The sequence below is a fragment of the Oncorhynchus kisutch genome, linkage group LG20 (assembly GCF_002021735.2).
Source record: "Oncorhynchus kisutch isolate 150728-3 linkage group LG20, Okis_V2, whole genome shotgun sequence".
Taxonomy (NCBI): Eukaryota; Metazoa; Chordata; class Actinopteri; order Salmoniformes; family Salmonidae; genus Oncorhynchus; species Oncorhynchus kisutch.
Window position 1 is genome coordinate 45,591,136 of NC_034193.2, and position 27,773 is coordinate 45,618,908.

The 27,773-nt window shown below is 44.9% G+C and overlaps 1 protein-coding gene across 2 annotated transcripts in view; it reads right to left on the bottom strand.

The window, feature by feature from the left end:
• ntn1a (netrin 1a) overlaps window positions 1-27,773 on the bottom strand; it is a 90,731-nt gene that overhangs the window by 22,486 nt on the left and 40,472 nt on the right. The window contains exons 3-5 of one of the 2 annotated variants that reach the window (XM_031798859.1): window positions 19,884-20,072; window positions 5,459-5,608; window positions 3,005-3,058 (exon numbers count right to left, since the gene is read on the bottom strand). In XM_031798859.1, coding sequence (XP_031654719.1) covers window positions 3,005-3,058; window positions 5,459-5,608; window positions 19,884-20,072 — 393 coding nt within the window. The remainder of the gene's footprint in view (window positions 1-3,004; window positions 3,059-5,458; window positions 5,609-19,883; window positions 20,073-27,773) is intronic. The other variant, XM_020454640.2, reaches the window with a different exon arrangement.

Sequence of the window (27,773 nt, forward strand, 5' to 3'; positions counted from 1 at the left end):
CTCTGTTTGAAACTATCCTACCAACGGGATATTAAAAACGGTAATATCTTATGTTTCACCGAGTCATGGCTGAACGATGACCCGGATAATATACAGTTGGCTGGATTTTCCGTGCATCAGCAGGACAGAACAGCCTTGTCCGGTAAGACGAGGGGTGTGGGGGTGTGTCTCTTTGTCAAAAACAGCTGGTGCGCGATGTCTAATATTAAGGTAGTCTTGAGGTATTGCTCGCCTGAGGTAGAGTACCTCATGATAAGCTGTAGACAAATCTATATTTTTCGTGGCCGTCTATTTACCACCAAAAACCGAACCTGGCACTAAGACCGCACTCAACGAGCTGTATAAGGCCATAAGCAAACAAGAAAATTCTCATTCAGAAGCGGCGCTCCTAGTAGCCAGGGACTTTAATGCAGGCCAACTTAAATCCGTTTTACCTCATTTCTACCAGCATGTGCAACCAGAGGAAATAAACTTCAGACCACCTTCACTCCACACACAGAGATGTGTGCAATGCTCTCACCACCCTCCATTTGGCAAATGTGACCATAATTCTACCCTCCTGATTCCTGCTTACAAGCAAAAACTAAAGCAGGAAGAACCAGTGACTCGCTCAATACGGAAGTAGTCAAACGCAGATGCTACGCTACAGGAATGTTTTGCTAGCACAGACTGGAATATGTTCCGGGATGTTCCGGGATTCATCCAATGGCATTGAGGACTATACTACCTCAGTCACTGGCTTCATCAATAAGTGCATCGGCGACGTCGTCTCCACAGTGACCGTACGTACATACCCCAACCAGAAGCCATGGATTACAGGCAACATCTGCACCGGGATAAAGGCTAGAGCTGCAGCTGTCAAGGAGCGGGACACTAATCCGGACGCATTATAAGAAATCCCGCTATGCACTCAGACGAACCACCAAACAGGAAAAGTGTCAATACAGGACTAAGATTGAAACCTACTACACCGGCTCTGATGCTCGTCGGATGTGGTGGGGCTTCCAAACTATTACAGACTACAAAGGGAAAACCCGGACATGAGCTGCCCAGTGATGCGAGTCTCCCAGACGGGCTAAATGCCTTTTTATGCTCGCTTCGAGGCAAGCATCGCACTCCACACTGCCCTTTAACACCTGGACAAAAGGAACACCTTTTCATTGCTTTAGTCAATGCTTTTCATTGACTACAGCTCAGCGTTCAACACCATAGTGCCCACGAAGCTCATCACTGAGCTAAGGACATTGGGACTAAACCCCTCCCTCTGCAACTGGATCCTGGACTTCCTGAGGGGCTGCCCCAGGTGGTAAGGGTAGGCAACAACACATCTGCCACACTGATCCTCAACACATCCTCAACACACACTGAATAATTGTCAAAGACTCCAGTTACCCATGTCATAGACTGTTCTCTCTGCTACCGCATGACAAGCACCAAGTCTAGGACCAAAAGGCTCCTTAACAGCTTCTACCCCCAAGCCATAAGACTGCTGAACAATTAATCAAATGGCCACCCGAACTGCTGCTACTCGCTGTTTATTATCTATGCATAGTCCCTTTACCTCTACCTACATGTACAAATTACCTCGATTAACCTGTACCCCCGCACATTGACTTGGTCGAGGTACCCCCTGTATATAGCCTTATTATTGTTATTTTATTGTGTTACATTTTTACTTTAGTTTTATTTAGTCAATATTTCCTTAACTCTCTTTTTTTAAAACTGTGTAGTTGGTTAAGGGCTTGTAAGTAAGCATTTCACGGTAAGGTCAACACCTGTTGTATTGATTTGGTGATATTACAAAACAAAGCGTGAAACGGGGAGAGAAGAGAAGTGGTGGAAAGAGGGGAAAAAGGAGGGGGGGGGGGGCTTTACTCTCCGACACCAGCAGTACCCTCACTTCCCTGTCAATCTGATCTGTCAGAGCAGCAGTAGAGAAATGAGAGCAGCTGCCAGGCGTTCTCGCACGCTACGATTCCTCTCGCTGTCTGAGAGAGGAACACCACTATGACTACACTTTTCCACAAGCTAGGGGCAAAGAATAAGTCTGTGGCCTGCGTTGCCCCCTGACAGGTTCTTGTGTTGACTTAACTCGTGGCAAATCTTCATTGTCATCTTTGCTCATTTGTAATGCGGTTCTTAACATTCCTTCCTGAATAGTTTATATCACATACCATGTCTCTGGCTTAATTTTCAAGTTTAACAGGTGTTTATATAAAAGTGCCTTCAAATTCCATTTAATCTCCCCATGTTGATTAACAAGATTTAACTAAGGAAGTAGTCCATTCAATTATATATACAGAGTACTGCTGTGTTTTGACAGTAGCTGGTGGGAGAGTGATGTACGCTGTATAATTTGGAAGAATTTTCCTCTGAACAAGCTACTGTATCCTCTCTTCTGAATTCGAGAAAGAGCTGGCTTCCCTGATTAGCGCCAGAACCCCAAATTCCTTTATTTTCCTCTCTCTACCATATTCTCTCTCTTTTCCTCTTAGAGAGAGACAAAATCAACAGATCAACAATATCATGGCCCAGCGCGTTGCCGTGCCAACACCCCACTGCGTTCCTGTTACACCCCACTGTGTTCCAGTTACACAGTTAATTGGATGAAGAGTGTAAGATTAAAGGAGCTACATCCCAAGGCAATGGCTAATTGATTTAATATTTATGAACTTCGAGCGAGGGGGGAGGCAATGGGGATCCAATTTAAACTGTACTCATTCTAACTAACATTTCACGTGAAGGATATGTTTAGTTAGAAGGGGTGTGGATGGAAGAGCGGGAGAGCAGTTCTTTCTGTTTTCTGTTCAGCCTAAATACACACTGTAAACCAAATTCTAGCTACAGGCATTATGGGTAGCCAGTGGCATTTAAACAGTTTGATATCAACAAATATGTCTCAAGAACATGTTCTGATAATCCCACCTTGCAGAGGAATTAGGATCACACAAACAATATTAGGATCACACAAGCAGAGAGATAAGGACTGAGACGAGCCACTCACCTGCTGGCTTCTCTGTACTGCTGGCTGTGGTTGTCGGAGGAACAACGGGAATCTCTGTTTCCAGGTAAAAACACCGTACAAACACAGACAAAAGTTAGCTTCATTATGTTTTAATACATTCGCCATAGGATTAAAGACAACTGTTATTTTGATGAAAGAGTTATGTAAAATAAGACGAGTATACAATGAGTGTTTATTTTCCAGCAGACAAGCTTTAGTATTAGTGTACAACCTACAGTTTTTCAGTAGATGTAGACGTGCCGTGTGGGGTTTCACCTGTAGAGACTTACTCTCTCAGCTGTACAGCATCCATATTAGGAAGGCTTGAGAACGGAGGACTTCCTAATATGAATGCCATACAGGTGGAGCTACCTGGCAGATCAGATCAAAGGGGAACAGCGAGATGCAATCTTAAGATCTGGAGGGGGCGATAGCAGGAGGGGTGTGAAATCTGTAACGTCTCTCCCCTCACGCCTCTATTCGCCCCCACGACGAGGTCTCTGCGGTTTTGCATCCAAGACTTCATTCTCTCAGCTTTACTTCACCCTCTCGTGTCAGCTATTCACAGAGGCAGGAAGTTGACGTTTGAAGTAAGCCATGCATAAAGAGAGCTCCTATTATCTCCAAAGCAGGATGGTAACATTAGATGTAGATATAAAACATAATGCATGTTGTTACACTGGCGGCAAAAGGGGGATAAAACCACCGAAACAGGTGAGTAAAGCAGTGAGGGGAAGCAAGGACAGACAAGCACACATACCGCTGTATGAGAACACATAGATCAAAGGAAAGGGTGGCAAGCTAGATAAGATACACAGGAAAGGAGTACAATAGCAGTGTACCGTCATGCATAGATGAAGATTCTGTGTGGTAAAGGAAGAAAGAATCGAGTCTTTTGATCAACGTCTCTGATTGGATTAGTTTGCAGGACTTATCCCAATCAGGCAGTATAGTATACAATACTGTATACTGTATATAAACATTAGGAATCTAAAAGCTTACTCATCATAGGGGCGGCAGGTAACCTAGTGGCTAAGAGTGTTGGGCCAGTAATCAAAAGGTCGCTCCCGTACTGCCTTTGAGCAAGGCAGTTAACCCTCAACAACAACTGCTCCCCGGGCGCCGGTGACGTGGACATCGATTAAGGCAGCCCCCCGTACCTCTTTGATTCAGAGGGGTTGGGTTAAATTCGGAAGACACATTTAAGTTGAATGCATTCAGTTGTACAACTGATTAGGTATCACCTTTCCCTTAATTGTTTCATTTATACAGGCCTAATTTGTTATTTTCTCATTAAGAATCAAAGCGTCTGTCTTGTGACAAGAAAAATAATTGCTGCCAGAGGCCATGTGGTTTTTACTCCCTACTGATTACTCTGTGTCACTGCTAATCGACCTGCCAAGCCCTGATAGCCGATCAGGATTCAGCCACGCGTGCCAGATCACATAATAATAATAATGAGCCCGTTTCTCATAATCAACTCGTATGGTCTGATTTATGGCCCTCTACATTGGAAAGTATATGAAGTCAGAGATATGACATTTTATCCCTCCCTGTTAAAACTGAAATTGGCAAGAGGTTTCAGTATCGCTAAATGTTAATGGGCAGGGCTTTAAAAAAGATTATTTAGCAATTATTGAAGAAACTAAATATTTGTGTTGATCTGATCGCTGGGACCTCAGCATCTCCAAGTTTCACACCTCCGACTGAGTGGCTCGACTTTCCCAGGAAAATGGAAGATATCAGATTCCAATGGAGTTTGTAGGTTTAATTATCCCCTTGGCTTGGACATTGGCCAAAAATATCCCTTCGGGAATAATTAATTTCATAAGAGCTTTTGTTTAACCTCCGAATCATAATTTTATTGACTAAAAGCAGCAATTAAAATGTATTGTTTTGGGGTCTGAAAACAAATGCCAAAAAATTCAGATATTTGTTTTTGGAGATGCCGATTTCCCTTGGTCATTGGCCCTTTTCCCTTTTTAGCCAATGAGGGACACTGGTGGATCCTAAAGTTGGTGTTCGTTAACTCGGCTCTGGACTTGGCACTGTTGGATTTATGGGGACTGTCAACATGAGGAGGTTGAGGCTTCACAGAGGATTCTGGGGGATGATTTGTTTATTTTAGCTTTCAGATTTACCCGTTGGTCAGAACACTGTGGCTAAACGCTTGTCTGAGGAAACCAATGGAAGAGAGAAAGAAGAAAAGTAGGATTCTGTGCCATGTAGTGTGTGTTTTTCAAGCCAGGATAGAGTGGGGGGGGGGGGGGGGGGGGGGGGGGGTTGGTTGGTTGGTTGGTTGGTTGAGTGAGTGAGTTTGTTCCTTTTTGTAAGTTGTCAATTTTCTTTGTGGAGGTGTGCATGAATGTTTAAGCATAGAGATGGAATGGACAAAAGTCATATGTGGCTGGTGAATCAAGTTCAGGCAACTAGGAAAGGCTGGGCTCCACGTACTTATGCAGGGGGCAATGGGCGAGCGGCTCTGCTGGTAGCCTTTAGCGCAGCGGTTGCACGTGATACCAGTCACGCCGTCTTTACAGGGACATTGACCCGTGGTTTGGTTACAGGTTTTGCCAGCAGCACCCACGGGATGGCAATCACATGCTGTGAGGAACAGAAGAGAAGAGGTAAGAGAACACACGTTTGGCGTGGGTGGGGACACAAAAACACGTAACACCCATATATACAGAGAGAGCACAGATACAGTACAAAACAACAACAACAGCAGTGGCGGTGGTAACAACAGGGTTGGAAACGTGAGCATCGAGGACAGAAGAGACAGTGAAGCTTGTGAGGCTTGCTGCAGGAAGAGTGACAGGACTTACTTGGGTCCACAACACGACAAGCTTGACTTGCAGTGCCATCGCTGCAAGAACACACGAACAGCATACGCTCAGCATATTCAAACTGCCATACAGTGGTGGTTGACATTGACTGCTGGGAATCGTTAGCTCTTTCTTTGTGGGAAAGAAGGAGACTAGAGCAGGCGACTGTGTTTACTAGATGATTAAATCGGAGTGATAATCCTGATTGGCTGTTTTTTATTAATCAGTGGTTTGAGTCTGGAACCAAAATGGCTGTCAGATTTCCTCTCTGCCTGGGGAGTCTATCTAAGACATATGCTTCAGGAATGCAACATTTTTTGCCTGTACTAGGCTAACCCCCTGTCTTTATTTTCAACTAAACCCACAGTTGCTCTATCTTGCCAACTAACCTCACTATATCAAGTTTGATAAAGTGTTCAATAACAGATAAACAGTGATAATATATAATGGTAAACTATAGGCAATGTTTTTCCTTGTGTTTGTACTGTCCTATCGAGGCATGGCGTGGTTACCATAACGATATGTCACACATGACACAAATCCTATATTCTAATCAATACCAGAACTTCTCTAATAATCTTTCCTCTAGTCACCAAGCCCCTAATCTCCATGATACGTTGTTGCCAGGGTAGCAGAACTATGTGACTTGGGTCTGGTTGTGTGCATCCCATGGGCTGTGTTCCGTGTTGAATGTTTACAGTATGTCCTACAGAACAACCAACGATGTCGGGGTTTCAGCAAATTTCTGGTTTTCAGCCAATGATGTCGGGTTTCAGAAAATGACTTTTGGATTCAGCCAGTGATGTCGGGTTTTAGCCTGCGGGCGTATTGTCCTTCAGAATGACCCCTCCCTACATCTCTCCAGTGTCACTTCTCACTATGAGAATCATCAAAGGTCTCAGTTTGAGCTATGCAATTTGAGGTTTTGTGGGTATAAGCGGTTACACTGGTGTTACAGACCACAATGTGGATTCTCGTTCCCCGTGGTGGGAATGTTATGTGAATGTTGCTTAGCCTCTGCTTTTAACTGGAACTCTACTAAATGACTGGATCTAATGACCAGAGAGTGTTGAGATTAGCTACAAGATTTTATGAGAAGCTTTTGTATTTTGGTTGATTCATACAGGCTATGAGCCATTCTCTCTCTCTCTCTCTCTCTCTCAATTTAGTTCAAATGGCTTTATTGGCATGGGAAACACATGTTAACATTGCCAAAGCAAGTGAAGTAGATAATATACAAAAGTGAAATAAACAATAAAAATTAACAGTAAACATTACACTCACAACGTTCCGAAAGAATAAAGACATTACATCTGTCATATTATGTATATATACAGTGTTGTAACGATGTACAAATGGTTAAAGTACAAAAGGGAAAATAAATAGGCACAAATATGGGTTGTATTTGCAATGGTGTTTGTTCTTCACTGGTTGACCTCTTGTGGCAACAGGTCACAAATATTGCTGCTGTGATGGCACACTGTGGTATTTCACCCAGTAGATATGGGAGTTTATCAAAATCGGGTTTGTTTTTGAATTCTTTGTGGATCTGTGTAATCTGAGGGAAATGTGTCTCTAATATGGTCATACATTGGGCAGGAGGATGGGAAGTGCAGCTCAGTTTCCACCTCATTTTGTGGGCAATGTGCACATAGCCTGTCTTCTCTTGAGAGCCACGCAGCCTTTCTCAATAGCAAGGCTATGCTCACTGAGTCTGTACATAGTCAAAGCTTTCCTTAAGTTTGGGTCAGTCACTTTTGATGGCATAGAATGCCCTTCTTGCCTTGTCTCTAAGATCGTTCACAGCTTTGTGGAAGTTACCTGTGGCGCTGATGTTTATGTCAAGGTATGTATAGTTTTTTTGTGTGCTCTAAGGTAACGGTGTCTAGATGGAATTTGTATTTGTGGTCCTGGCGACTGGACCTTTTTTGAAACACCATTATTTTGGTCTTACTGAGACTTACTGTCAGGGCCCAGGTGTGGCCGAATCTGTGCAGAAGATCTAGGTGCTGCTGTATTTCCTCCTTGGTTGGTGACAGAAGCACCAGATCATCAACAAAAAGTAGACATTTGACTTCAGATTCTAGTAGGGTGAGGCCAGGGGCTGCAGACTTTTCTAGTGCCCTCGCCAATTCGTTGATATATATGTTGAAGAGGGTGGGGCTTAAGCTGCATCCCTGTCTCACCCCACGGCCCTGTGGGAAGAACTGTTTGTGTTTTTTTGCCTATTTTAACCGCACACTTGTTGTTTGTGTACATGGATTTTATAATGTTTTTCCCCCAACACCACTTTCCATCAATTTGTATAGCAGACCCTCATGCCAAATTGAGTCAAAGGCTTTTTTGAAATCAACAAAGCATGAGAAGACTTTGCCTTTGCCTTTGTTTTGGTTTGTTTGTTTGTTAATTAGGGTGTGCAGGGTCAATACGTGGTCTGTCATACAATAATTTGGTAAAAAGCCGATTTGACATTTACTCAGTACATTGTTTTCACTGAGGAAATGTATGAGTCTGCTATTAATGATAATGCAGAGGATTTTTTTGATGCATATCCCACGGTATTTATCGGGGTCAAATTTGTCTCTACTTTTGTGGATTGTGGTGATCAGTCCAAATATTGGGGAAGATGCCAAAGCTAAGGATGATGTTAAAGAGGTTTAGTATAGTCAATTGGAATTTGTTGTTTATATTTTTTATCATTTCATTGAGGATACCATCAACACCACAGGCCTTTTTGGGTTGGAGGGTTTTTATTTTGTCCTGTAGTTCATTCAAGGTAATTGGAGAATCCAGTGGGTTCTGGTAGTCTTTCATAGTTGATTCTAAGATTTGTATTTGATCATGTGTATGTTTTTGCTGTTTGTTCTTTGTTATAGAGCCAAAAAGATTGGAGAAGTGGTTTACCCATACATCTCCATTTTGGATGGATAATTATTTGTGTTGTTGTTTGTTTAGTGTTTTCCAATTTTCCCAGAAGTGATTAGAGTCTATGGATTCTTCAATTACATTGAATTTTCCCAGAAGTGATTAGAGTCTATGGATTCTTCAATTGCATTGAGCTGATTTCAGCCTCCAGTATTTATGCTGCAGTAGTTTGTGTCGGGGGGCTAGGGTCAGTTTGTTATATCTGGAGTACCTCTCCTGTCCTGTTCGGTGTCCTGTGTGAATCTAAGTGTGCGTTCTCTAATTCTCTCTTTCTCTCTCTCGGAGGAGGACCTGAGCCCTAGGACCATGCCCCAGGACTACCTGACATGATGACTCCTTGCTGTCCCCAGTCCACCTGGCCGTGCTGCTGCTCCAGTTTCAACTGTTCTGCCTTATTATTATTCGACCATGCTGGTCATTTATGAACATTTGAACATCTTGGCCATGTTCTGTTATAATCTCCACCCGATACAGCCAGAAGAGGACTGACCACCCCACATATGCTCTCTCTAATTCTCTCTTTCTTTCTCTCTTTCGGAGGACCTGAGCCCTAGGACCATGCACCAGGACTACCTGACATGATGACTCCTTGCTGTCCCCAGTCCACCTGGCCGTGCTGCTGCTCCAGTTTCAACTGTTCTGCCTTATTATTATTCGACCATGCTGGTCATTTATGAACATTTGAACATCTTGGCCATGTTCTGTTATAATCTCCACCCGGCACAGCCAGAAGAGGACTGGCCACCCCACATATGCTCTCTCTAATTCTCTCTTTCTTTCTCTCGGAGGACCTGAGCCCTAGGACCATGCCCCAGGACTACCTGACATGATGACTCCTTGCTGTCCCCAGTCCACCTGACCGTGCTGCTGCTCCAGTTTCAACTGTTCTGCCTTATTATTATACAACCATGCTGGTCATTTATGAACATTTGAACATCTTGGCCATGTTCTGTTATAATCTCCACCCGGCACAGCCAGAAGAGGACTGGCCACCCCACATAGCCTGGTTCCTCTCTAGGTTTCTTCCTAGGTTTTGGCCTTTCTAGGGAGTTTTTCCTAGCCACCGTGCTTCTACACCTGCATTGCTTGCTGTTTGGGGTTTTAGGCTGGGTTTCTGTACAGCACTTTGAGATATCAGCTGATGTACGAAGGGCTATATAAATACATTTGATTTGATTTGATTTGACGTGCTGTTCCTTCTTTTTCCGTAGTGTATTTCTGTATTGTTTTAGTGATTCACCATAGTGAAGGCGTAGACTCAGGTTTTCCGGGTCTCTATGTTTTTGGTTGGACATGTTTCTCAATTTCTTTCTTAGATTTTTGCATTCTTCATCAAACTATTTGTCTTTGTTGTTCCTTTTCTTCAGTTTTCTATTTGAGATTTTTAGATTTAATAGGGAAGCTGAGAGGTCAAATATACAGTTAAGATTTTCTACTGCCAAGTTTACACCTTCGCTATTACAGTAGAACGTTTTGTCCAGGAAGTTGTCTAAAATGGATTGAATTTGTTGTTGCCTAATTGCTTTTTGGTAGGTTTCTAAACTACATTCCTTCCATCTATAGCATTTCTTAATATTACTCAGTTCCTTTGGCTTTGATGCCTCATGATTGAGTATTGCTCTGTTCAAGTAGACTGTGATTTTGCTGTGGTCTGATAGAGGTGTCCGTGGGCTGACTGTGAACGCTCTGAGAGACTCTGGGTTGAGGTCAGTGATAAAGGAGTCTACAGTACTACTGCCAAGCGATGAGCTATAGGTGTACCTACCATAGGAGTCCCCTCGAAGCCTATCATTGACTATGTACATACCCAGCTTGCGACAGAGCTGCAGGAGTTGTGACCCAATTTTGTTGGTTATGTTGTGCCTAGGGGGGCATATGGGGGAGGGAATGCTGTCACCTCCAGGCAGGTGTTTGTCCCCCTGTGTGCTGAGGGTGTCAGGTTCTTGTCCAGTTCTGCCATTTAGGTCGCCACAGACTAGTACATATCCCTGGGCCTGGAAATGATTGATTTCCCCCTCCAATATGGAGAAGCTGTCTTCATTAAAGTATGGGGATTCTAGTGGGGGGATAGGTAGCACACAGGAGGACATGCTTCTCTGTTAAGATCATTGAATTTCTAGCCAAATGTAAAATGTTCCTGTTTTGATTAATATAATGGAATGAGTTAGGTATGCTCTTTATTAGCATATACCCCTGAGTCCCTTACCTGTTTATCACCTAATAGTTTGGTGAATGGGACTACCAGCTCTTATGGGACTACCAGCTCTTGTGGGACTACCAGCTCTTGTGGGACTACCAGCTCTTGGTCCTCAGACAGAAGGTCTAGGGCGCGCTGGGTGTTTGGACACCAGCGTGTTTGGGGAAAAGTTAGTTTTTTCTTGTATACATTTCCCATTTGAGTCCATAAGGAGTACAATCTGTGTCTTATGTATGCCCTCAGTGGGTGTGGGGGGGGCTATCAGGGTGGCTGACAGGGGGGGTGTTCAGAGGGGGTGAGAGCCCCTGGGCTTGGGGTTCTTCATTTGTCTGTTCTGCTGTGATGTCGACTCTATGGTCAGGGTCTGGTGTGGACTGTTCGGCTGTGGGGTCGAGACTTTTGTTGGGAGCTGAGGTGGGCTGTTCTGCTGGCTTCTCTGCGGGGGTGGCCACCTCTCTAGTGGGTTGTTCTCTGTCACACGCCATCCCCCTCACCCTCACCCTCTCCTCCAGCAGTCTAATCCTCTCCTCTAGTGCTCTGTTCTTCTCCTGCTCTTGCTTTTTATATTGTTGAAGTTGTCTCACCACAGTCCAGAGTGCAGATGTCTCTCTCCACCTCCAGCTCTCCGGGTCTGGTTAAGGGGGTGTTGTTGTGCTGGACTGTTGTCTGAGTCTGTGCTGACTGGAGTGTAATCGCCTGCTGTTCCAGCTCCAACTGCCATACATCCAGCTGGGTAAATGTATCCTTCATTTCAATGAGGGGGTTGTACTCTGTGCTGGGAGGTTGACTTTCCGCTTGGAGTTGCTCGTCTGTGGGGTTATATAATGAAGAGGTCTGGTCTGACCCGCTCGGGGTGGGGGTATCTTTCTCAAGGGAGAGATTCTCACTGGCTTGCTGGGGCTCTCTCATGCCGTCCCTGGAGGGGGTGCGTCACCTGAGTGGGTTGATTCACTGTTGTGGTCATCCTGTCTGGGTTGGCGCCCCCCCCCCCCCTTGGGTTGTGCCGTGGCGGAGATCTTTGTGGGCTATACTCAGCCTTGTCTCAGGATGGTAAGTTGGTGGTTGAAGATATCCCTCTAGTGGTGTGGGGGCTGTGCTTTGGCAAAGTGGGTGGGGTTATATCCTTCCTGTTTGGCCCTGTCCGGGGGTGTCCTCGGATGGGGCCACAGTGTCTCCTGACCCCTCCTGTCTCAGCCTCCAGTATTTATGCTGCAGTAGTTTATGTGTCGGGGGGCTGGGGTCAGTTTGTTATATCTGGAGTACTTCTCCTGTCCTATTCGGTGTCCTGTGTGAATCTAAGTGTGTGTTCTCTAATTCTCTCCTTCTCTCTTTCTTTCTCTCTCTCGGAGGACCTGAGCCCTAGGACCATGCCCCAGGACTACCTGACATGATGACTCCTTGCTGTCCCCAGTCCACCTGGCCATGCTGCTGTTCCAGTTTCAACTGACCTGAGCCCTAGGACCATGCCCCAGGACTACCTGACATGATGACTCCTTGCTGTCCCCAGTCTACCTGGCCATGCTGCTGCTCCAGTTTCAACTTCCACCTGACTGTGCTGCTGCTCTAGTTTCAACTGTTCTGCCTTATTATTATTCGACCATGCTGGTCATTTATGAACATTGAACATCTTGACCATGTTCTGTTATAATCTCCACCCGGCACAGCCAGAAGAGGACTGGCCACCCCACATAGCCTGGTTCCTCTCTAGGTTTCTTCCTAGGTATTGGCCTTTCTAGGGAGTCTTTCCTAGCCACCGTGCTTCTCCACCTGCATTGCTTGCTGTTTGGGGTTTTAGGCCGGGTTTCTGTACAGCACTTTGAGATATCAGCTGATGTACGAAGGGCTATATAAATAAATTTGATTTGATTTGATTTGATTCCTGCTGGGCTAATTCTTTGATTAGGTGGATGTCCAGCTGAAACTGTTTGCCCTGTATCAATACTGTTCCAGACTTATAGAGATTTATATTAGCTGACTCCGAGTCCTTGTTGTCTAGTATCCTGAGTTTCCACCCCTCGTTAACACTACCCCCCTCCTAACAGTGTGCTAATATAGTACTGTGCCATGCCAGGGGATGGTTTGTGTGGAAGATGAGGTTGCTGATGTTCCCATTTTTATAATAGTCAGCAAAAAGTATCTCTTGATTTTCCATAAGGAGCTTCATTTGGTGATGTTTTCTTGCCTTATCATTCTTTACATACACAAGGTTCTGTATTTTAATTACCTCTGAACAGCAGGATGCAGCTTCTAAGGCCTCTCCATTTGGTTGGAGTAGACTGTGCGACTCTCCTGCCATTGTTGGGCTAAAAGGCTTTGACACCTCTCACTTGACACATCAGTGCTAATTGAAGTTGTATCAAGCTTGGCAGCCTTCATTTAGCATTCAGTCCTTATAAAGTAATGTAATGTATTTTTCTTCTTGGTTTTTGGAAATAAAATATAGCTTCAGACTAAACATTACTCACTCAGTTCCATGTTGGATGGTGTTTTCAGGTTTCTGTTGTTTTCCAGAGAATTTGCTGTATAGTGGTGGTAGTTGTAAGCCTTCCAGGTGATTCTGTAATTCCGTCCAAATTCAGGTTGTAGGTTTTGCGTTTTGATTTGGAGTGAAGGTTATGTTGTAGAGGGTAGCATCCTGTATATGTTCCTGACAAAAATATCCAAGTTGATCTAACACTAAATCTTATCTTTTTTTAAAGAACATGCTGAAAAATGCAGGAGCTCATCTGATCATGACCTCTCTCTCTCTCTCTCTCTCTCTTTGTCTGTATTATGTGAGTCAGTAGCTGTTGCTGCTACTCTCGCTTATCTTAATCAGACAACGAAGGGGGAATCCGTAGCCCTCTCCCCTTATCAGGCCGGCGGGCTTTAAAGCGAGTGTAACGATTACCACTTTCAGGCCAATCTGTCACCAGGTTTCATTCCCTCATTTTGTCTGGGAGAGGTGGGGAGTGTTGGAGGCTAGAAAACGGAGAGAGAGAGAGAGACAAAGAAAAAAAGGAGGGGCTTACACAACCTATAAACAAGTGTCGAGGCCAATCGGGCAGGTCTTCAGGCACGTAAATTTAAGAGCCTGTCAGTGGGGCGGAGGGGAGTGGGGTATGGGGGGGGGGGCGATAGGGAGGGCAAAGTGCGGCCCTCTTCAGAGCTTCTGAGAGCTAGCACCGTGTTTTTAAGAGCGTCTGCCCCACTAACCACAGCTTAAGCCTGCCAGTAAATCAAGTTGCTCCGCACATGGTCTGCAGGTGGGCCGCTCTTTTTCACTTGTTCTCTCGATTTCTCTCTCATTCTCTGACTCTCTTGTTCTCTCACTCTATCGCTCTCACTCGCTCATGCTTTCTCTCTCTCTCAATTTAAATTCAGTTCAAAGGGCTTTATTGGCATGGGAAACACATGTTTACATTTCCAAATGTATTGAAATAGATAATAAACAAAAGTGAAATAAAGAATATAAAATTAACAGTAAACATTACACTCACAAAAGTTCCAATGGAATAGAGACATTTCATGTCATATTATAGCTATATACAGTGTTGCAACGATGGGCATATAGTTAAAGTACAAAAAGGAAAATAAATAAACATAAATATGGGTTGTATTTACAATGGTGTCTCTCTCCTCCTGCCCTTGCTGACTGCAACAGCCTGCTGGGGGCCCACCTGGTGAGAGTTTAAGCTTTAAGTGTGTGTCCACTTAGCACTTAAGTAGCTACGTTATCCTGCTATCATTCCTCACAGCTACTCCAGATGGCTGGGCAAGATAGGGACACTAGCTAGCGAAAAAGGCTAACTCCTTCCATCCTCCAGGCCTCATTCACACACACTTGTAGAGGGCAGAGAAAGTGCTAATGAGCCCCTCATGGTGAGCTAGTTACAGGGGCTAGCTAGGCTAGCGAAAGGCTAGCTCCTTCCAACCTCTGACACACACTTGAAGTGGGGAGAAAGTGCTTCTCTTGGTCCTCAAGATGAGCTAGTTAAAGGAACAGTCGGAGAGAATAGGCCTTTTTAGGCTCTGAAGGTTGAGGGACTTGGTCCTGTATATAAATGTTTCATTCCTCTACATGAAGACCTTGAAGAGGCTCAGATGGAGCTATGATTGCGTTCCCTACTAGTGTAACACACACACACTTTGAGGAGGGAGTTGCACATAAAAGAGTGAAAAATGTTCTTGGTTAACGGGGAGGGCGATGGAAGGCATTTCAAAGGAGCTCGCTCTTCATAGGAGACGATCATTGCTCTATGTGAGAATTTTTTAACTCTGCCAATCGTTTACCATAAAGCATTTGATGTTTGTACTGCAAAGCTCCCCCTCAGTTTGGGTTTGTGCGTTCGGTGCCTATAAGAATAATTTGTTGGCTGTTGGATAAGGCCCAACCCGAGCCATGTCTGTGTTCTATTATAATTAGGTTTCTACTGGTCCGCAAAAAAATGTGTGGAGAGGAGAGATTAAATAGTGTTACATGACTCAGGCCTTTTTTCAATTACATGTTTATCCGATACAGGGAATTTCTATCTCAATTTGGGTTTTCATAAGTTTTAGTATTTTATTGATAAAGTTTTTTGGGGGAAACCTTAGGGATGTCACACTTTTGGCCAAGGCAAGAGCCTATGGGCATACAGACAATATTATTCCTATATAGTTGCCATTTTACATGCAACACAATACATGTAAGTCATTATAATTGACAACAGCAACATAAATATGACTTTATTTTTCATTTCCAGAGAAGTTATGACAAACACTAAAACATTTTTTTAAATCTCTACCATAATGTTATTTATGGTTAATACAGTTCTACAGTGCAAGACATATGGAGAGGAGAAACGTAAGAACTTCTACATGTTATTCTAACTGAAAGTAAGAGTTTCCTTTGACAAAGACACATTTTTGTTCTGTTTGTTAAACTTGTTCCTCATGGTTCAACTCACTGAAGTAATTACACACTGGCTGACGTTACGGTGTGAATTACGATGAAAGTAAATGGCACTAAAATGGTTCCCCGCTGCACTAAGCTTGGTATTTCTCTCAGTAGAATAACTTTCAGACACTCTCCTTTCATCGTCCGATTTTTAAAGCATCATAACCAAAGATCCAAGGCTGGTGCCAATGATTTGTTTTCTTTACCGTTATCACGGCATCTGAATATTACTTGGCCACAAACCTTCTAAAAAGGGTTGCCATGGCAGCTAGCGTATCAAACTCTTCATCAACTCAACTAATATTTGCAGTGCTGAGTTTGTTCGATTTTTTTTTTGCCCACCTTGGCTATCATACCATGTTAATTAACTATCTATACTTGCATGGGATTTAGGCCCAACCTCCTGTGTGGTATCAACAATAGGTTCCCTATCCAATAAACTGTAAGCATGGTGGGCCTTGGGCCACGCCCGAACACTGTGCCAAAATGGGATATTATTATAGCTCTGCCAACAAAGGTGTTGGAGAAACGAACAAGATGCACCTTCCAAAAGTAGTCACTTAGGGCCCAGGCCCTCAATCAAAATGCATTCTGTGTTTACGCTCTAGTCAATGAGGGGTGAAGCCATAAATCTAGGCTCTGGGCACTGTTCTTTGCTCTCAGTTTCCTTCGCAATGGTCTCACATGGGAGTCATTTGAAGTGATCGAGTTTCTCATATAAAAGCAAGACTCTGTACTCTTCTACCCTCTTGTATTGCTAAAGGGCTTATTCTGCCCAAGAGCTACCCAGCAAAGGTTCCCGTTGAACAATAAATGACTGAGGGCCTTAATTGCTGTCACTTTAGTGTAGCTGCATGGTGTGTATTTATGTCACTGGAGGAGCGAACAGACATTAGTTACACGGTTTTAGTTTTCATTGAATTATCTTGAGTTATGATATGCCAGACTTTAAATAATTTTACAAGCTAAGCACGGGATGGTTCATAGGAGTTGATATATAATAGGTAAAGCACTGTATGTGGTAACTTCATTAACACAGAGACACAGAGACAGAGACAGAGCCTGTGTGCCTCTACATACTGTGTCTGCCCAGCTCTCACACATCACACCGAATGTCGATTTAGCGTTCGTCCACAGATCGTTCAGCGCGCTCTGTTTAATTTTTCACTCGGTTCGCAAATTACGTTCAGAGGTGTTAAGTACTCCCGGCCAGCAAATGCTATTGAGCCCTAAGGCTTGTAAAAGTTCTCGAGAACATAAGAAAGAAGCTTGACTCAATCCTCACTAGATTCCCCCCCCCCCAAAAAAAACACAGATGTAGACTCCATTCCTAGAATCTTCTAGAGATAAAAACTGGAACCATGTCATATTCCACAACCTGCGTTAAAAACATCACATATTAAGTAACAGGATGTGTACAGTTTGGCCATCAAGTTGGCAGCAGCGAAGAGGGAGAGAATCAAGCAGTTACGAGCACGAGTCAAAAAGATGAAGACCAGCCTGGAGAAAAGAAGACATTGAGATGATGAAGGAGGCACAGAGAGTTCTCGGTTTTCCATGTCGGTAGTGTTGGCAGTTGGTACAATCAAAGGAGTCAAGAGACGTTCAGAGCCAGCCCCACATGTCCCGGATGCACACGTTCAGAATTAGATGCCTAGAGGTCCACACTGATGCATTTTTCACAGCTTTTTGACAAGTTGTTTTGACATAATATTTAAGGCATCAGTCTCCTGCCATTAAATAATGGACATAATATTGAATTAATAATTTACAGTAAATGCTAACATTTTTTTTTTTTAAACTAGGAAACTAGACTTGCAAAATGTCAACAGAAATACAGTTGGTTACTCTAGGCTCTGCAGTAGCTATAGACCCAAACACTCATTGTGCATATTGAGGGTTTTGAGTGGCATTTCAACTTTGGCTTAACTAACTACTCAAAGCTGCAGTGAATCCATTAGCGAATTCCTGCTAGTTTGTTGACCCTAATTCAGCTATGTCTGAGAAATCCTCTGTGGCCTCTGACACACACACACACCACACACCACACACACAGCCTCGGAAATCCTCTGTGGCCTCTGACTCAGAACCAGAGGTCTTCATTAGCTCTCCAAGTAAAGCAAATCATATTTAATAAAAAGCCAGAGTAAAAGGGTTCACCTGGGAGTAAAATGGATTATTCATTTTGGTCCTTATTAAAATCTGCTACGGTTCTGAAAATCGGGGGTAAAAGACGAGCAGTAGTCTTTTGATAGTGGAGCTTCGCACACATATCGGGGAGCACTGCGGCATAAATATAAATGAATAAATATAATTGATGAATAAATGTCATTGAATTCAAATGTTAATTGAATTAAATATGATTATCTACAATCAACACTGTGATAAAATGCATCAGTAGACTTAAAGGTATCACAGGGAAGTCCACCGTGAGGTGAGTTATGGTGCTGAAAGAATCAACTCTTGTCCACATGAAAAAAGGGATGGATTTGAGTAACAGAGGTTAAATCCCCAACAATTAGACAGCCTCATAGAGATGGGGAGGGTATATAGTATGGGGGTTAATGATACACAGCCTCTCGTGATGGATGTCTGTTTGCATTCCGAATCGACATTCCCGAAGTGTTCATGTCAGTTGGGAACACTGCAATAATGGGATGGATGGATGTTTGGGTGAGGTTCCATGACTTGTTATTAGGACTTTTTTTCATGCAGAAGAATGAATCATGCTGGATGTGGTGTTTGGATAAATCGGATGATTTACTCTCAATCTCTCTCTCTTTCTGTCAAATCTTTTAGAAATGTAACTTTATAGCAAATTCATGTTTTGCAGTTATGTGAAAATATGACATTGAACAGACACAAGCAAATAATCACAAACAATACAGGAAATAGACACTTATTCCACATTCATACTGTAGTGTTGATGTCAGGTGTGGATAAATGAAGAAAACAACATAACAGTTGAAATATATCGACTTAGGCATCCCTCCTCCTGTGAATAGTGTCTATGGCTTGTCTATGGCTTGTCTATGGGTTGAGCTGCACAGATGCACTTTTTTCTCAGACAGACAAGACAGCCTCTCTGTCAAACTGATTGATTTGTTTGTTTATTTACTCCCTCCATGAATAATGTGGGAAAACATGGGGTGTAATATTTCCCTTTAGTCCGCCCTTGGAAGGAAGCGCTCTATAGGGCGTGTTTGTTTGTGTGTGTGTGTGAATGCGGGGCACGTTCACAGTGTTACCGGCGCCTTGTTTGAACAGAACTTTAGCTCCCTGCTATCAGCTATAGGAGGTTTGAAAACTTCATCTTTCTTCTCCCTCTCTTTCTTTTTACCCTCTTCTCTCCCGAGGTGAAGGTCAAAAACGTCAGGAAACTGAGGCGTCCTTTACACCCTCCCACTGCCTGATGAACCCTGATGAGCACACGTGGTGTAGAAGTGCGTCCCCCCCCCTCCTGTCGCCTCCTACCCATCCCAGAATTCCTCTCACTCATCTGACCTGCGCCTCGCCCGGGGATCACTTCACACCTCTCCTGTTTGTTTTGCTTGCCTTGTCATCCCCCCTCCTCCTCATCCCTCGCCCCAAATGAAGCCAAATAACTCTGTGTCAGTGAGGAGACCCCCCAAACCCCTACCTCACCACAGACTCCCACTGACCCATCTCCACTGACAGAGCTGGATGGGGGTAAGACAGGCCAGGAATGTATGGATCCCTGTGTTTTTCAAATTCTCCTGATTCTGCTCTTAACTTTTCCATAGATGTCCCTCACACATAGCTTAGTGGTTAATTATTCACCAATCAACATGACTAGCTGGGTTATTAAATAAATACATATCACAATATGCTGTTTTCAGATGAGGAGAATTTATAAATGTACTCAATTTATGACATAACGTGTAACTTTGGATAACAGTTGTGTGTCATAGAGCTACATGTCACTATAGCGACAAGAGAGCCCCAGAGTTAACAGTCAGACCGGGACAGAAGCCCTCACCAGACCCCTCGTACCTTTGCAGGCTTTCCTGTGAGAGATGGTTTTGGACAGGTCTCTGTAATAACCCTCCTTGCAGTAGTGACAGTGGCGTCCGGCCGTGTTGTGGCGACAGTTGAGACAGACTCCTCCGCTCTTCCTCCCAGACAGCTTGTACAGCTCCATGTTGAAACGGCATCGCCTGGCATGCAGGTTACAGTTACAGGCTGCGGAGAGAGAAAGGAAGGGAGATATTGCATATTTTTTAAACAACCTATATTGGCACATCTCAACTTATTTGCATAGCAAATTCAATGCCAAATCAACATTTAATGCCCCCCCCCCCCCCCCAAAAAAAAACACTGCACAGAGGGAGAGAGAATAGAATAAACAGAAGAGAAAAGAATAAAGGGAAGAACAAAGGGAAAAAAACATTTAAAAGACATTCTTCAATTGAATTACAAACTCTATAGATTACTGCAGTGTATCTACACCACTTCTGGATGCCTACACCCGCTTATCAGTCTGGTGCCTGACAACCGATAAAGCGTTGTGAATAATTACAGTATTCTCTACGTGTATGTTTACCAGATATACAAATCCTACTTGACACCTGGGCCTCAGCAGATCAGCCCCCCCCCCCCCCCCCCCCCAAGGTAAAATACTGTGAGAGTTAACTTCCCTGATAATGAGGTCAAGCACTGAGCTGAGTCGAGTTGTTTTCGCTCTCTCTTGTTCTCTCTCTATCTATTTCTCTCTTCCTCTCTCTCTCTCTCTCACTCTGCCCTCCCCTCTCTCTCAAGGTTATTCTCTCCTCCTAGAAGACTCTACCAGACAAGGTTTCAGTACAGTATTATCATTCCACACCAAATCCCCGGTCGTGTTTGCTGCTGGTTTACTAATGAATAAAGTTGCTACGGCCAAGTTTAATTAGCCAGCTGATGTTTATTCATGACTCGTCGTTTGGCTTAACTTCATTAAACCCCCCGTCTGACTACACACACGTCCCGTCCGGGTCTCCCTTCCTCGTCAATGATTTACCACAGGACACAATAGTTCCACTACAATGTACAGCACCAAATACTGCATCACAATGCCAATGCCAATGCCACAGGAGGGGGGAGGGAGGGAACATGTGGATAGGGCTCCACCCTGACACATCTGCCCATGTTTTTCAGTTCACTCCCTCCCGAAACACACGCACTCAAGTAGGCTACTTCCTGTTACCATGTGCCCATCACAATCTATGGAATAGAGTCGCTTCTCAGCTTGCACCAGTTAAAACAACGATCCATTGAAGGGCTGTGGTGTTTTAGTCCAGACACTGTAATTAGCTCCTTCACACAAGTTATGTTAGAGACTGGAGAGGAGTCTCAGGGGGTCCACACACAGCTCAGTCCCTTATCTGTAGGGTCTGGTTTCCCAGCTCTCTACCGGACACCAGGGGTCCTTAATTAGGGCTGTCCTCTTTTGCCTGTTTTCTTCCCTCTCTGGGACTGTTGATGTTTAGTTGCCTGGACTCACACTGGGCTTTAGCCCCCTCACCTCTCACTGCCTTAGAGGCATCACGGTGGAAAACTACCCATCTGCCTTGGGGGCATCGCATAGGAAACCTATCCTTCCCTTAACCCTCTTGCCTGGAGGCCCGGAGGTTTAGGGATTGCTGGCAGAGAGAGTTAAGGAACGGACACACCGGTAGCGTTTACCGGCAGAGAGTACTTAGCACCTCTGAACAGAGTGGCAGGCGTAATTTGCCATCCGATTCTTGTAGAATGTAGAAATGCATGTAGAAAAACATGTAGAAACGCGCAAACACGTCGGCAGTCACACACCCGCAGTGTGTTTTTAGGGGTGGTCCCTGAAACACTGCACCCTAACGAACCGCGAATGAACGGCAGATGGACACACAGGTGTGGTGTGTCCGCTCCCTCAGGCTGCTGGATCACTGCTCAGACTGCTCCAGGCAGCTCTATAGTTACACTACCCAGACTCCTTCACTTCCTGTCTAATGGTGGGAGCAGGGATTACAACAACTGGGCAATATGCATTCTCTACATCTTTACAAGAACAGAGCTATGCTACAGGGCGTGTTGGCTATTGTACAGTATGCAACTGGGATGCAAAGGTGTAATACGCTTCAAGCTACAGTAACTGGTTCCAATTGCGACCAATAGGAAAGAGCAAAACACACTTCATCTAAGCTTCTGGTTCTTAGAACCTTCGAAAGTGATAGACCTGCATCACAATAGCCCGTACAGAGTCAGACCTCTTATCTTCAGTCAAATTCTCCTGGGCTTGAGAGGGGTTCCAGCAATGCATTGCACCGTACTCTCAATGCACTGAGAAAGAAATGCCACATGACATTTAAACCGAGCAAAATATGAATATCAAAGTGTTTGAGTACAAACTGCTTTAACGATTACATCATTCTGGTAGTTTCCTTCTCTGCTAGACTTAATGAAAAACAATTGAAGATAAAAGCTGACGTGCCGCTTGCTTGTCTGGTATTGGCTTATCGCGTTTCCTGCAATGTTGTGATGTCGTTCAGGCTTCATTCAACCCTTATCCATTCATCCAGGTGGAGTCCTCCCCCTCCCCTTTCATGACTTCAACCAAATAATCATCTTGCATTGTCTTGGTGGTAACTATGGCGATACAGCCGCTCGCCATTGAATACCTGTTATACTTGTGTTTTTTTTCTATATTTCAGAGCTCTGAAGACAAGGCCCATGTTGTTTTAACACCTGCATTGACCTGGGACATTCTCTGTGTTGAGGTTTCACAGCCGCAGCTCTTCCTGACAGGCCTCATCTGAAGTTGAGACACCTTCACAGTCGCAGAGGAACTAGAGGAGGCTGGAGAGCAACCCCCGTTGGGTGCTGTTAAACACACACACCGCGCAAACATACGCAAACACACACTTCTACGGTGGGATTCCTGTGATGAGAGCCCAGCCAAATGAGAGAAAGAGAACAATTGTGTTTTCCGCTACTTTCAACACAGACGCACACAAACAGAAATAAGCTAGTCACACCTGCTCCGTGGGCCAGGCAGGATTCAGGGTGACTGCCCTTCAATAGAGAAACACACAAAAGCTGCATGCGCCTCGCTCCTGCCAGACCTTTCAGCACACACACCTACCTATACGACCATGAGACTCCAATGCACCTCAACACACACACATGGGAATGCCTGGCACGTACTGTGTGTTTTGAAGTGCATTCTCTCTCCCTCATTTACCAACTGTACAGCCCATCATTGTAAATAAGAATTTGTTCTTAACTGACTTGCCTAGTTAAATAAAGGTTAAATAAATGAATAAAATACACATTTTGTCTTCGGGGCATGAGAACACATTATCTACTATTACGAAAGCAAGGTGATAACTGAAAATATTCAACGAAGAGACATGACACAATTATTTGTAGTGCAATTACTACTTGTTTTGTTTCATATAAATGGAACATACTGTACATTTAATGTAAGATTGAATCTGGAAGTAAAAAATTACACCGGGAAGCAAAAGTGTGGTAATTTTCAAACCCCATGGGGCTATCAACTCTAACCCTTCAGGTTGGGTTACCGCGGCAACCCACCACTAGTTAATGACCCACAGGTAGTAAAATGTGTTAACTGACCCCTTTAAGCACAAATAATTGAGTTCGCTGGATCAAGCTAAGCTGAGTCCTCCTAATGACACTCACACCTACTGTAAAGAGGACCATTAATCCCCCAAATACGTTTCTTTAAAATAAAAATTAATAAAAAATAAAAAAAATGCTTAAAAAGTGATTTGAATTACAACGCCTAAGAAAAAATATCAGAAAGAAAAATAGTGTGGTATTTATGGGGAATATAAAATGAGGCCTAGATCTATCAGTTGTTTCTGTTTCTCGCACATCCTGAGAAACACCCCACATTGGACCACCAGAGAGAGTTGGATCTAAAGAGAGTGTGTTTGTGTGTGTGTTGCAAAATTGGCAGATGTTCGCTCCGAACGGTCCCCAGGCTCTCGGACTGACCCCATTGCTATCACTAACACACAGCCCTGCTTCCTCATTTTCCTAATTAACGAGAAAGTTTGACCCTGGGAGTCAAGCTCAAGTTGAGATATGTTCCACTCGACAACTGTTGGTCTAGTTTCATATAGAGATGGATTTGTTCAGGAAATTGACTGCTATGAAGAACTTCGTTACTGAATACATTTATATACGTCTAAACTTAATTGGAGCCATATAAAACCATCATTAGAGCCTGACCACCCACTCTGCAAGACATTTTCAAAAATGTTCATCTCACTGTCCGTCCGCCCAACCGCCCGTCCATCCGTTGTAACATTCAGGGGTCACAGACTGACCTGAGTCCTGTCATCGATATTCCACAAACACCACGAATTCCGTCTCCCAGTCGCCTCAACCCTTCACTATCCCCCTAAGCCAGACGCAATAGCAACACCCAACACCAGAGTGTCAGAGCAGGAGTAGGGAGCAGGGGTAGGGAGCAGGGGTAGGGAGCAGGAGTAGGGAGCAGGAGTAGGGAGCAGGGGTAGGGAGCAGGAGCAGGGGTAGGGAGTAGGGGTAGGGAGCAGGAGTAGGGGTAGGGAGCAGGAGTAGGGAGCAGGAGTAGGGAGTAGGGGTAGGGAGTAGGAGTACAGGAGTAGGGAGCAGGAGTAGGGAGCAGGGGTAGGGAGCAGGAGTAGGGAGCAGGGGTAGGGAGCAGGAGCAGGGGTAGGGAGTAGGAGCAGGGGTAGGGAGCAGGGAGCAGGGGTAGGGAGCAGGGGTAGGGAGCAGGAGCAGGGGTAGGGAGCAGGAGTAGGGAGCAGAGGTAGGGAGCAGGAGTAGGGAGCAGGGGTAGGGAGCAGGAGCAGGGGTAGGGAGTAGGAGTACAGGAGTAGGGAGCAGGAGCAGGGGTAGGGAGTAGGGGTAGGGAGTAGGAGTATAGGAGTAGGGAGCAGGAGTAGGAGTAGGGAGCAGGGGTAGGGAGCAGGAGTAGGGAGCAGGGGTAGGGAGCAGGAGCAGGGGTAGGGAGTAGGAGCAGGGGTAGGGAGCAGGAGTAGGGGTAGGGAGCAGGAGTAGGGAGCAGGGGTAGGGAGCAGGAGCAGGGGTAGGGAGCAGGAGTAGGGAGTAGGGGTAGGGAGCAGGAGTACAGGAGTAGGGAGCAGGAGTAGGGAGCAGGGGTAGGGAGCAGGGGTAGGGAGCAGGGGCAGGGAGCAGGAGTAGGGGTAGGGAGCAGGAAGCAGGGGTAGGGAGCAGGAAGCAGGGGTAGGGAGCAGGAAGAAGGAGTAGGGAGCAGGGGTAGGGAGCAGGGAGTAGGGAGCAGGGGTAGGGAGCAGGAAGCAGGGGTAGGGAGCAGGGGTAGGGAGCAGGGGTAGGGAGCAGGAGTAGGGAGCAGGAGTAGGGAGTAGGGAGCAGGGGTAGGGAGCAGGGGTAGGGAGCAGGGAACAGGAGTAGGGAGTAGGGAGCAGGGGTAGGGAGCAGGGGTAGGGAGCAGGAGTAGGGAGCAGGGAGCAGGAGTAGAGAAAAGGGAGTAGGGAGTAGGGAGCAGGGGTAGGGAGCAGGAGTAGGGAGCAGGGGTAGGGAGCAGGAGTAGGGAGCAGGGAACAGGAGTAGGGAGCAGGAGTAGGGAGCAGGAGTAGGGAGCAGGGGTAGGGAGCAGGCGTAGGGAGCAGGGGGAGGGAGCAGGGGGCAGGAGTATGGAGCAGGAGTAGGGAGCAGGGATAGGGAGCAGGGAGCAGGCGCAGGGAGCAGGAGTATGGAGCAGGAGTAGGGAGCAGGGATAGGGAGCAGGAGGCTCTTGCTATTCTGCCCCTAGGTTTAAAACAAACAGGCGGGGAAGCCCTGACACGCACAGTTTACTTTTAATCCTACGGGCGCCCCTGAAAGTAATCAGATTAGACCCAGAAAGCCCCTGAAGACAAAATGAGAAAATATTGTGTGTCTCTACTTCGGCGATTGTTTTGGTTTTCGAGCGGTTTCGGCGGCGAAGGGGAGAAGGGAGGTGTGTGTGTGTTTATGTTGTCCATGTGTGGAGGGGTTGATGAATTCTGCTTGTTACATCAGCAGCAGAATGGCCCGGTATTACAGCACATTACAGACATTTTTAGAATGCAAGGCATGACGCAACACTGAGCACCAAATGTGTCTCAAAATGACATCGTATGACTTTTAACCAGAGCCCCTCTGGTCACAAAGAAGTGCACTATTAGGGTCAACAGTTCAATTCCCTCTACCCCGCTAACCTATAGACAGCAGGCTTAGGACTGGTCTATATCTGGAGACCGAAGGAAACATTACATTAGACACGCACCCGCAGTAGTTGAGAGGGAGTTGTGCTCCATACAGCCGAAAGTAAGAAGATCACATAATTGACATACAGCCAGGAGATCCCACCTCAGACTAGATTCATGCTAGAGATCTAATCCACTTTAATCCACTCTACAAGTGGGTATAAAAGTCTGATTGGAAAAAACGGACACATATGACTGCACTCTATGGTACACCTTCAGCCGTGCCAGACCAACACGCACGCACACACACTCTAATGTACACACACGCGAACACACACACACACACACTACTGCTTTAGATTCCTTGCACAATTTAAAGCCTTACGTAGGGGGTATAATGATATCGTCTGTGATTTTTAAATCTTTCCCATCTTTCTCATACTTCAGCCGTAAGGCCTTGCGTTATAGTTAAAGTGCACCAGTCACAAACAATCATTTTGATTCACACATCCGCAGCTGGCAGCAGCCTCTTAGGCTACTGGCAGACAGCCAGATTCACTCAATGTTGACACTTTCCTTGGCTATGGTTTTTTTTTATTTTTAAATGTGGCGTTTATGACAGTTAGCTAGGCCCACTTCCCACAGCTCTTGTAGCCAGGACAATATTGAATATATCAGGACTGAGGACCACACCGATGCTGTAGTATGTGTATAATTCACATGTCCTGGAATTCCACCTCTCCCTTATAAAGAAATAATAGTTTCTCGCGAACAAAATGACTGTTTTTTGCTTAACAACCCGACAGCGTCTCACTTTCTCAAAGCCCATAAAAACAGCAGGAACACTCAAACACACACTCAAACACACACACACACACACACTCAAACACACACTCAAACACACACTCAAACACACACTCAACACACACTCAAACACACACTCAAACACACACACACAAAGCATCAAGTGAACAGAGAGATAGAGAGAGAGAGAATATTTACGCTAACGCTGCAGCTATGTCGTATGTATCATACTCACTCAGATATCAACTAATAAATCGGACGCATTAAACCTCATGACAACAATGACATCAATTGCTTCATGTTACCGCAGTGGTTTATTCGTGGTGTGTTATTTTCCCTTTTACATTGGAACAATATAGTTTTTGTTGTCTGGTTTATTTGTTGATTTAGACACTGCCATGGTAAAAGCTGGGCATTAGGTCATTCCGGAGCTGGGAAATCCCAAATAAATCAAATGTATTCAGAGAGTTTAATGGGTGACGTCACACTTATAGGCCTGACAATGTATGTTTTGAGACGGTCCCTTTGGAACATGTTATAGCATCAAGTCAATATGACTAGACGTTCCTGACAACTTCAAATGATGCATAATATACAGATGAAAGAGCAGTCTGGTGTTGTTTAGTACACATCTAATAACTGCCAGTCAATTCAACAACAACAAAAATGTAATAGCTGACATTCTGTTTTACCTTCGATCGAATGAGGGAGCTTTATTGAATCAGCGGATTAGCCAACATCCGCATTAACGGTGGTTTTGGCGGTGTTGGAGGTGGAACTGCGTTAGCGCTGTATACATAAAGCGGACATTGCCATTGGCTGAACGGAGTCGCGTTAGGACAAATCCCATGCAGCCTTGTTTACAAGTTCGAACACTGGAATGTGAGATGTAATCTAC